Source organism: Nannospalax galili, unplaced genomic scaffold, assembly GCF_000622305.1.
Source record: "Nannospalax galili isolate Female #2095 unplaced genomic scaffold, S.galili_v1.0 scaffold366, whole genome shotgun sequence".
Taxonomy (NCBI): domain Eukaryota; kingdom Metazoa; phylum Chordata; class Mammalia; order Rodentia; family Spalacidae; genus Nannospalax; species Nannospalax galili.
The window spans coordinates 235,959-247,978 of record NW_008355168.1 but is presented as its reverse complement, the minus strand read 5'-3'; the positions used below and the strand labels follow the sequence as shown (position 1 = coordinate 247,978).

General features: G+C 35.4%; 1 protein-coding gene across 5 annotated transcripts in view; it reads right to left on the bottom strand.

The window, feature by feature from the left end:
• Positions 1 to 12,020, bottom strand: part of Kat6a (lysine acetyltransferase 6A) — a 116,691-nt gene that overhangs the window by 41,079 nt on the left and 63,592 nt on the right. For 4 of the 5 annotated variants that reach the window (XM_017802972.2, XM_029555652.1, XM_029555650.1 and 1 more), the window contains 5 exons: positions 11,263 to 11,371; positions 6,313 to 6,428; positions 5,724 to 5,805; positions 2,769 to 2,904; positions 1,185 to 1,501 (listed from right to left, as the gene is read on the bottom strand). In XM_017802972.2, coding sequence (XP_017658461.1) covers positions 1,185 to 1,501; positions 2,769 to 2,904; positions 5,724 to 5,805; positions 6,313 to 6,428; positions 11,263 to 11,371 — 760 coding nt within the window. The remainder of the gene's footprint in view (positions 1 to 1,184; positions 1,502 to 2,768; positions 2,905 to 5,723; positions 5,806 to 6,312; positions 6,429 to 11,262; positions 11,372 to 12,020) is intronic. The other variant, XM_029555651.1, reaches the window with a different exon arrangement.

Genomic DNA, 12,020 nt, shown 5'->3' with positions numbered 1-12,020 from the left:
TCTCTCTCTCTCTCTCTCTCTCTCTCTCTCTCTCTCTCTCTCTTTCTTAAAATAGTGAGACTATTTTAAGCTTTTATTATCTGGACAGCTAACCAAATCCTCTGATATGAATTATCTACCATACTATTAAGACCTCTCCATAGCAAACTAGGAAGTTGGATTAAACACAGGCCAACAGTCTATAACTCTCATACCCTACTTCCCTTTTTGCTTTAAGAGTCTTGTCTTCGATCTAAGTAAAAACTCACGTATCATGATCCTGCACATATTTTGGATGTTTCTACATGCTCGTCTGTCTGTCTGTCTATCTCTATCTATCTATCTATCTATCTATCTATCTATCTATCTATCTATCATCTACCTACCTACCTATCATCTATCGTCTGTCTATCTATCTACCTTCCTACCTATCATCTATGATCATCTATCTATCTATCTATTTATCTATTTATTTATCTATCTACCTACCTACCTACCTATCATCTATCTATCGTCTATCTATCTATCTATCTATCTATCTATCTATCTATCATCTATCTATTTATCTATCTATCATCTATCATCTATCTATTATCTATCTATCATTATCTATCTATCTATCTATCTATCTATCTATCAATCATCTATCTATCGTCTGTCTGTCTATCTACCTACCTATCATCTATCTATTGTCTGTCTGTCTATCTATCATCTACCTACCTATCTACCTATCATCTATGACTATCTATCTATCTATCTATCTATCTATCTATCTATCTATCTATCTATCTTCCTTCCATCCATCCATCTATCTTTCTATCTGTTTAAGACAGGGTCTCCCTGTAGTCCCAGCTGGCCTGGAACTTGCTATGTAGACCAGGCCGGTCTCAAACTCAGAGATCCATGCCTGCCTCTGACTCTGTGCACTGGGATAAAAGGTATGTCACCACACCCAGCTTGGAAAGATGTACTTTAAACACATTTGTTGTGTTTTGGCACAGGGTTTCACTATGTAGCCCAGGGTGGTCTTGAGCATGCACTACTCCTGCCTCACAGTCTCCAGTGTGAAGATTTCAGGTCTGTGCCACTAGGCTTGGCCATAACTTTTTATAATCAAACGGAAACTATTCTAGGTGACTAGTGTTCATGAAAATAATACATTTTTTGAATTATTTTTTGTTTCTAAGTTTAGTTCAAACTTTTACCTGTGGGCCAATCTGAAGTGCTTGATTTTCTATTGCCCTTTTTCCTGATTCTGTATTGCTCAGAGTAGTCTACCACCTCCCCTCGGGCTTTCCGCCCATCAGGAGAAGGGGTGAAGAATTTGGTAAGGCCATCAATAAGCCCTTTGGTTTTCTTGTTGAACTTCAAGGGGACACTGCTATCTCTGCAGAAATCCAAGCCATCTATTCGCTCTAAGTATCCTTCTTCTGATGACGATGCTGATTGGCTGGAGATAGTGATTCTACGTTTCCGACCCCTTCCAGGACCAGTTCGAACTTTGCTAAAAGGACCTTTTGATCTAAAGAATCAAACGGGGGGAAATTATTAGAAAGAAATCATTATAAGATTTACACTTAATAAACAACATAAATGTAGAAAATAATCTATAGCTTTATTTTTTTCAGGAGCAGGGCCAGGGACAGGGGCAAGTGGGTCTCTGTAAGTCCCAGGCCAGCCAGGACTGCAGAGTGAAACCCTGTCTCAAATTTTTAAAAAGTTCTAAAACTATAAATAGTACATATAAATAAGAAGTAATATCTTAGAAACATTTATTTTCAGGAAGTCTAGTTTATGATGAAAAAAGCCTAAACTACAAGCCAAAAGACACGTTTTAGTCATAAGTCTGTTATTAATTATGTGTCTTAGATAAATCACATTTCTAAATATCACTGTCTTCATCTGGAAAATTAGATGGACCAGTGAACAAGTAGCTTCCAGTTATAAAGCCCTATAATACTTTGATCACTGAACCAATTTGGAGTTATACTTTTCCCTCTAAACACAATGACAGGTTTACTTTCTGAAAATTAAAAATCAAAAGATCATTTTAAAAGGCAAATTAAAGCTTGATTTAGGATGAAAAACATGGACTAGAATACTGGTTTTACAGACCTCACGCTCATCTCCAAGACAGTATTAAGTATAGAAAAGTACAGAAAATTTGAGACAAAAAAGGTTTATAGGTTTGAAGACATTTTTCATATCATCAAAGGTTAATTACAACAAAGACTTTTCTAAAGACAGAATGTTACTGAGTTTGGTCCCACTACCTCCAGACATAACCTTGCTTTCCTAGTCCACAATTTGTGATTTCTGCTAACAGATGAAAACAAATTCATGTCAAGAGAATGCAAAGATGGGACTTGGTTATCACCTCAGTAAGAATTTGTCTAGTGAGTTGCTTATATCTATTGACACAAACAACTAAGGCTGTATCAGAAGAACTTACACAATGATACAATAACAGATTTTTCTTTGTCATTTTTATATAAGAAACAACATAAGGCAATGGTTAAGAGTCACATTTTGGTACCAGCCTTAGGTTTTAATCCAAGTTTAACACTTAATGTATAACCTTGTGCAAAATAATTTCTCTATGCCTTAGTTAGTACATAAAGTATTTAAAGCAGTGCCTGACACTTTATTAAGGGCTCAGTAAGACTCATTATTATACAACAGTGCCAACTACAACAATGGAATCTTTTCATAAAGAAAACAAGTGAACCCTACACTACAGAGAAGGCCCTATCCTTTTCTCCCCTCACCTTGCCACAAGTACAACTTACACCGTGTTTTGTTTCTTTAACCTGTTTTTTGGACGTCCTATTGGGTTAGCATAGCGCCGTTTTATCTGTGCTGCCTTCTTTTGTAGAAGCTTTCGTCCTTTTTTCCTAGGTCGACATATTTGACATATCCACATGCCTGTAAAGAAATAAAATTACGGACAAAAGTATAGACATAAACATTAATAGATTTCAAATACTCTAACTCAATATCTTAACCTTCTCAAGGTGAAGGATGAATGTGAAAATCTAATGCAATGCCTCTGGTAAAGAAAAAGAAAAGCATGAACACATATACATAAATTTCTAAAAAGAGCTGGAGGGAATTCACATACATCCTTGAAACTTGCAAATACAGGATTCACTGATTCTTGGTTAAAACAACCACGACCCAGATTTTAGTGCTTAATTACCAGCCTACAATAAAAAGCCAGGTTTCTCAGGAAAATGGTGGGTTCCAGGTCAAAGACAGGGAAATCCAAAATAATCTGAAAGTTCTCATAATGTAATAAAGCCCAAATATACTCATTAAAGACATGTCAATAGACTCATAAGTCAATGTGAAGGAGTTCCCAATGGCCAAATGGTCAGACCAATGGAAGAGAAGCCACAGAATAAAATACAGATTCACAAGTTGATAATAATTTAAGTAATTCAATAAACAAATAAATATAAGAAAATGGAGGCTGATATTTATGTCAGAATTTCAATTAGTCAATGTAAAAAGAATGGTGGACAGTCACCATTATGCAGGTATCCCAATAACAACTGGATAGACAAGAAAGATTGACAGGTGCTAGTTAGTGGGCAAAAGAGGGAAAACTTTGAGATGCGTGTCAGGCCTCTTCACCATAATCAAGATATCAAAATCAGCATTACTAGTAATAAGGCATATCACTACTAATACACCTGCTGGGAAGTGCAGCACACCACCTCATCATCAAATCCATAACCTTAATCTAATCACAAAACAACAATACACAAACCTAAATTGAGGGTTTTTTCTGTGAAATAATTGACTAGCACTTTTCAAATATGTTGAGGAAAGACAAAGTGTAAGTAATTATTACAGGCTGAAGAGGACTATGGTAGTTTCATACTGACTGCAACGTGAGAGTCTAAATAGATCTTGAGAACTCAAGTAAGACCTCTAGTTAATCATACCAACACTCATTTTTCTGGCTTCAATAAATTTTTTATGGTTTTAGTAAAAAGATAACATTGGGGGAACTAGGTAAAGGATATGAGAAAAAGTATTATTTTGCTAGTTTTCTAGAGGTCTGAAAAAAATTAAAATAAAATCTTTCCTGTATTACGCTGTTATAAAACCCCTTTTGTAGAGGTTAAATACAGAAAAGAACTAAAAAAATCTTCCTGTGGTGGTTTGAATTAGAATTGTCCCTCCTAGGCTCCAAGTATTTATACACTTGGTCAGTTGGTGACACTGTTTGAGGAACCTTCAGGAGGTGTGGGACTTGCTGGAGGAAGCATGTCACTGGGGCAGGCTGTGAGAGTTCATAGCCCTGCCCCATTTCTACTTTTACCCTCTGCTTCCTATGCCTGCTTGAAGATCTGAGTGCTCAGCTTTTTGCTCTGGCTGCCTCCTGCCATGTCTCTGCTCCCTGCACCATGGTGGACTTTTACCCCTCTATTACCAGAAGCCAAATAAACTCTTTCTTCTATAAGTTGCCTTGGCCATGGTGTTATATCACAGCAACGGAAAAGTAATTAATATACTTCATTATCTTGAAAGATTCTCTGAAGGCCTCGTCTAGATTTCAAATAAATGCAAAAGAGCAGGTAAAGGAGTATAAAATTCTACTATATATAACTTTAAGGCATTTTCAACAAGTGAAAATTAATAGAATGGTATATGGGTAACTGAAGAGAAATCCAAAATGGATGATTTGGCTGTAAATTATAGTTGAGAACTTTTCCATCACCATGTAGACATTATCAAATATCCTATAGTCATTATATGTGGAAACTTATAAATAAAAAAATCAAGCGTTGAAACAGAATTTATTGTTAAGGAATATGCCAGCTGGGGCTACAGGGAGACCCTGTCCCAAAAAGGCCAAAAAAAAAGAAAGAAAGAAAGAAAGAAAGAAAGAAAGAAAGAAAGAAAGAAATGAAAGAGGAAAAATCTGGGGACACTAAGCTGAAATATTCTCCCCAATCTGTCAAACTGAATTACTTCTCTAGACCCATTTTTCTTTTAGAATTTGAAATGGGGTCATGATAAGTTACCTAGACTGATCTTGAACTTAATTTTATAGCTCAGGCAAGTCTTGAATTTGATCCTCCTCCCTCAGAATCTCCAAAGCTGGGCTTAAAGGTCTATTATATTAGACACAGCTTGAAGTTGTCTTTTAAAGATATTATAAACAAATGATAAAATGGCATTTCATGGAAGTCTAACCAAAAGGCAATTATATTCCAATTAACATTTTTCAAGGAATAAGAGTCAAAAGAATCTAGTAAGATTTAGCTGAACCCTTATGATTTAGATGCTTATATGGTCAAAAATTATTTTATTAAAATTTTTTTAAAGTTTTAAATAATTCAGATCTGAGTCTACACCCCTAAGAAGTACTGAGCAGGAATACAATCAACATTTCCTAATACAATTTCATTTCCTCCATTAGAAAAAAGGGTTCAAGATACTATAAAAGGCAAGTATTTGGCCTCCAGTTAGAAACCAACAAATATACATATATGAACCATTTTACCATTCACAGATGTTGAAATGTTGAAAATGGATGAAATAAATACAAAAATGTTAATAAACCTAAACAAAAAAGTCTATCCTTATTGTTAAGGTGACAGCTGTCTTTCTATTTATATATTGTCAAAAGGAAAAAGAAGGTTTTTTTTTTTTTTCATTTTAACAATAGACAAAATGTGCTTTCATTAATATATTCCTTTCTCAGTTTAATTTCAGAAAGGATTTCTTACCTTTTGGCATCCGTGTGAGTGGAGGATCACAACACTCCATGTGAAAACCTCGGTCACATGAATCACAAAAAAGCATATTATCCTTAAAAAGAAAAATAGAAAAGACAGTTTCACTTAACCTTATGAAACAGGACCTCATTGGGACATTATCAAATCTCAGGAGCATCAAAGATCTCAAAAGAGATTATCACCATATTAAAAGTTTCCTTAGTCTGTATTAACTAAGTATACAGTCTTATGTTAGCACAAGTTTTGCTTCATCTAATTTTTGGTAAAAAGCTACAGTTTCATTACTTTCTAGTATATTCAGAAAGACTAGAGCAAACTCTGGTTTATCCTAATCAAAATGAAAAAGATTACTTGTAATTAGGAAAGAAACATTCAAATTAACAACTTTAATTTCTGCTTGAAGAAACTTAGGGATCTTTCTTTAAAACAATTTAGTCTCTCTACAAATATAATCAAGTTGCTTTACAAAGAAACATGTTTCCCTGGAAATACTCTAAGTCTAAGCAAGAAAGTATTCTAAACTAATGGTATGTGACTGGAAACTAAATGAAACAGCCATGTTGGAAGGCAAAATACTCACTGCATTTTTGCCCTGATCACGACAGGAGCTGCATGTTTTACACTCAATACATTGCCACCGTAAGGCTTTTACTCTAACTGTCAGTTCTGAGGAAAACTTTAAACAGGATGGATGACCTAATAGGGATGAAAAAAATTAGTGATGAAAAATAAAACGTTATTTTGTAATTATACCAAATAAATGACACCGAAAATGGCAATTATCTTAAAGACAATATATCAGATGAAAGAAGATACTCCTGGAAATTTGCCATACAATGTATCATCAAGACTTGGCACTCCAAATAAGTTTTACTAATGCCAAATCAGTTTTAGAACATCTTCCTGGAATAAAGTATAAAACTCTTGTTAGGATTCAAACTTGTACCGTGCCTACATCAAAGCAATATGTTTATTCACATGCTCATAGGTATATGAATAGAAAGTATGTCCAGGCTACTTCTGAAAGAACATTTAAAATACTTATTTGTTTACATTGGTAACAACCTACAAAACAGAGTTATAAACATTTTAAAGGAAAAATTTTTTATACCCACTTTTGTGCTCTCATTAAAAAATTTTAAAAACTGATTATTTGTGTGTTTGTGTGTGGGTGTGCACATGTGCTTGTGCCAAAGCATTCATGTCAAGGACTGAAGACTCTATTGATTCAGTTCTCTCCTTCTACCTTTATGTGGGTTCTGGAGATGGAACTCGGGGTGCCAGGCTTGCATGGCAAGTGCCTTTACCTGCTGAACCATCTTGCTAGCCCAAATAATCATTTTTATTATTACGTAGGGGGTGGGGGATGTGTGTAGGTCAGAGGACAACTTGGAGGAGCTGATTTTCTCTTTCCACCATGTGGGTCTTAAGTGTTGAACTGTCTGTCAGGCTTGTGGCAAGTGTCCTTACCTGCTGAACCATCTCAGTTGTGCTCTCATTTTCTAATGGGAACAGATCACTTTTATAATTTAAAATAAAAATCCCTGCTTAATGAATTATATGCTCATGATTTAAGGTACTTAAGTTAAATCTAAAAGAAAGTGGTATTTCTGCTGGGATCAGCATTAGCAGCAACGGGGCACGGAAAGTCCTCTTCTATGAGGTCTGGCTCTCATTTTCTTTTCTTTTCTTTCTTTCTTTCTTTCTTTTTTTTTAGATTTTTTTTCAAATCTTTTAATAGAATTTTTGTGATTTTTCATACGATATAGTTTGATATTTTTTCCTTATTTTTAAAGTATGCGATTTTCTTTCTACTCAGCTAATCTAACAGTTGTTATAGTTCTTTTTCTTTGGTGAGAAATCGGCTAGTTAAATCTTTTCTCCTCTTTTTTCCCCTCCTGAAGAATTCTCTCTTTCATGAAGTAGTAGCTTATCCTCAAAACATCTCTAACACTGAAAGCAGGAGAGAAGTGTGAACGACATCCATCATCTTGTCTTTGTAGAGTAATAGGTATTTTTATTCTACTTTTCCTTCTAAAACTAGCTGGAAACTCTACATGGTTTCAGCCATAGAGTATGTAGCTTTTGTTTTGCTTTTCATTATTTTATCTTAGTAAACATAACATTTATAGTCCTTAAACTAATTATATTGTGCTTATTTGATACATGACAACCTCCATGACCATTTCCCTACTATTAAATACCTGGACTATAAACAGAAAACTAAAATAAATTATAGCGTGGTTACAGATTCTTTTCATTTTAAATTAACTATTTAGGAAAAATTTCCTAGAAGTAAGACTTTGGTGAGTGTAATGACATTTTTAGTGTGATTGGCTGAGATGCACAGCCGAACTTTTCCAAGAGTCATGGTACATCCAATGCCACTAGCCAAGTATGAAAACTTTGTTGTAAATGTTTTAAGTGATAATGTTACAATATCATTCTTGGACTGTGCTTTCAATCTACATTGTTTAATGCTATAAAATTACGTTTTACTACTTGGCATGCATTTCTGTTTCTGCATAGGTAAAGTTGTTTTAGTTTACCCAACAATTAATGTTCTCTTAGATAAGTTACTTATTCAGACTTTCCTCCTTGAACTTTATGCTTAGAAATGATTAAGCATGCTCTTTATACTTACTTGTCTTTTCCTATATTTAATGCAATTGTTTCCCCCAAATTATTCTTGTTCTTTTTAGTTAGGGTTATATAAGTTTTAACTTTTTTTTTTTTTTAAATATCAATTTGCTTGGGCTGGAGAGAGGGCTCAGCAGTTAAGAATACTGGCTGCTCTTGCAGAGGACTCAGGTTCAATTCCCAGTATATATATATGGCAACTCACAACCATCTGTAACTCCAGTTCTAGGAGATCTGACTCCCTCATTTTGGCCTCCATGGGTACTGCATGCATGTGGTGCACTTACATCCAAGTAGGCAAAATACTCATACACATAAAATCCATTAAAAAAAATCAATGTGCATATCTATATCTGACTGTGTTCATATTTTTTTCTTGGTTGTGATGGCCCATCTCCAAGTTGCCTTGCCTCCTTATATAGGTCCTTTCCCACAATAAGGTAGGGTTGATCTGTTGCTAATCAACTCTGGGTTGATAATACAATATTGCTAAAATGACCTTATTCTTTCTTGGATATATGTTTAGAAAAAGTGCCATATTGTGGATATTCACACAGTCCTATCTAGAAGTCCACATGGAAAAAAACTGAGGCTTCTTGTCAACAGGCAACAGCCTCAACTTGCTAGCCAGCTAAGTGGGGTCATCATGGAAACTTCAGGAGTCTGCAGCATCAATTAAAATCTTAAGTCTATCCTCATGAGATACCAAGTCAAAATTGCTTATATAAGCCACTCCCAAATTCAAGACTCACAGAAACAGTACGAAATTAAAATGTCTGTCATCAATTTAAGCTGCTAGTTCTCAGAGTAATTTATTTCTGTAGCAATAGACAACCGCTATTTATCACTTTTAAAACACAGAAACTCTGCAATAATAGCTTCAAATCGTGCTCTTCCTTAACTTAGACTCTGAGACTTCCTCAAACATGTTTACTCATAGAAAGCAGAGCTTTAACACATTTCCCCACACACATTTCATTCCACATCACTGTGAACAGACTCTTTCTTATGTTTTACATACTTGGGATCCCATCATAAAGTTTCATTTTTTAGAAGAGCTCCATTACTAAAATAGTTTAGAAACCATTATGGTATACTACTGTATTGTTATCTAACTAACTCTGATTTTATGGTTTACGTAACTATGAAACCTATACAGAGTTCATTTCCATTTTTGGTATTATGCTATATATGGTTCACTAGTACTCACGATTCATTCTCATCTTCTAATATGTCTACAACATATAAAAACTGAAAAGGCTTGGGCTGGAGATGTAATTTTGTTGGTAGAGCACTTGCCTGGGATGGGCAAAGTCCTGGGTTCCATTGCTAAGTGAGGGATTGGCACTGAAAAGCTAAAACTGCTTGCTGGGCACCTTTGGAACTAGGCTCTAGAAATGAAATGAATTCTAACAACTGGTTATGTTCAAGGGAAATCTGCAAGGCAGGAATGAAGCAAAGATCACCTATCCTCTGTAGTGCTGTTTTCTAATGATAAGCAAAGTCATGAAAACAACAGTGTTCACTACAGATGGCCATGATGATGGCCAAAATCAGACTCTTAGGACACAAAACTCAGTAGCATTATGGGGCCCTCCTATTTCCAATTCTTCCCGCTAGAGGAAGACATGGCAACTTCCTGGCCTAATGGATCACTCCAGCAGGAGTCTTGGGCTTTAAAGCCCAGTTGAAAGCTTAACCCATCAGCCTTTCCAACAATTTCATAAACACCTGAGTACAGCACTGAATTCCTCTTGAAGTTATCTAGTGAAGCTTCTGTTTCCTGGCCAAATCCTGAGTGTTACTGTTAAAAACACTGACAATTAGGAAAGTAATGAAAGATAATGCTGATTTACTAAAGTCTTCCTGTAAAGTCTTATGAGTTCCTATGACATTGAGCAAACATATCTCTAAAACTGGCAAGTTAGAAAATTCTGCAAAAATCTTTCTAAAGGCCAGGATTTCATGACCTCAATAAACCCCAGTCAACACTATCCCAATGTAACAAGAAAAATCCAGAAAATCAAGTCTGCTATCATCATGGTTCTATGGATTAGGCCCAAGGCCTAGATCCAGAAAAATAAGAATGATGTATTTCTGTGTGTCCTTATGTGTTGATGTGGGTATACCTGAGCATGGAAATATACATGTATGGGGACTTACCCTCAGGTATAGTTCCTTAGGAGCAATTTACTTTGTTTTCTTGAGACAGGAGCCATCAAATAAGTTAGTTTGTCTGGCCAGTGAGCCCCAGAGACCTACCTGTCTCACTTCCCCATTGCTGGGATTCTAAGTTCATACAACCACAATGCTCTTTTTTTTTTTTTTTTTTTTTTTTTTAAAGGACAGTCTCACTAGGTAGCCCTGATTGGTCTGGAACTTACTATGTAGACCAGGTTAGCCTCGAATTCACAGAGATCCACTTGCCTCTGCCTTCAGAGTGCTAGGTTTCACATGCCTGGCTCCAAACCTGGCTTTTTAAAAACCTGAGTTCTAGGGATTGAACTTAGGTCCTCACACTTACATACCAGGTACTTTACTGAGTAAGCTATCATTTCCCCAGCCCAAATGATGGTTATTAAAGAAAACAAGAATGAATTTAAAGTAGTGTGATTTAAGCAGGTATGTAATAATGAAATATAAAGCTAACAAAAATAAATAAATAAATAAATTCACAGAAATGTACTTAAAAAAAATCTTAAACACAATTTAAATGAACTAAACATTTTAGATATTCAAATCCCTCTCTAAGGTAGAAGCTCTCAATTCAGTTACCTAAAACCGAAGTCAAATTAAAACATTCATTTCGCAAGGGTCAAGAGTACCAGTTCAGTTAAGCACTCTTCCTCTTGCAGTACATATGTGTTAGAAGGCAAATAAATCCACATACCACTGTTGCCACAGTCTGCGCAGGAGATGAGCTCCTCAGGCTGCTTTTCCCGGTTTTGTTCTTTTGTACCAAGACAGAAACTACAGATGGGGATCGGCTCAGCAACAGGCTGTAGAGAGAACATAGCTGATTCCAGCACTAGTACTTTAAAGTATGAAAGCAAAATTAAAATTAGCCTTACATTCTGTAAGACTCCACCATGAAGATGAATGCTATCTAGAAAAGCAGCCAATATGTATACAACATAACATTAGGCAGAACACAGTAAAGCATTGTTAAGAGACAAACAGTCAATACTCTCTGTAGTACTGGAAGTGAGAGAAATTCCCATTGTGATTTGGAGGACAAGACAGCATACATTCAGTGAAAATACTACCATGGACTCTTAGTAATACAGGCCAAGGACAAGAGTGTAAGAAGCAAATCAAAGCATCTATGTTCCTTTCTGTACTGGTTTCCCCCACTAGTGATAGAAAGGCAATACAGATAGTATCATAGAATAGACTCAGGTGTACAGACTTAAAGTGCATGGGTTCTTTGTAAAGGGGGAAAAATGGGAGGGAGGGAGGGAAAAAAGAGAGAAAGAAGAAAACAAAAGAAAGATTGAGAGAGAGAAAAGGCTAGGTCATTTTGTGAAAACTGTGAAGAAATTAGTCTTTCAAGCTCAACAAAATGCATACATTAAGTATTTTCAATTTTCATACATCAACTATAGTTTTAAAAGATTAAAATATTTTATGATTGAAAAAAGGAGAGTT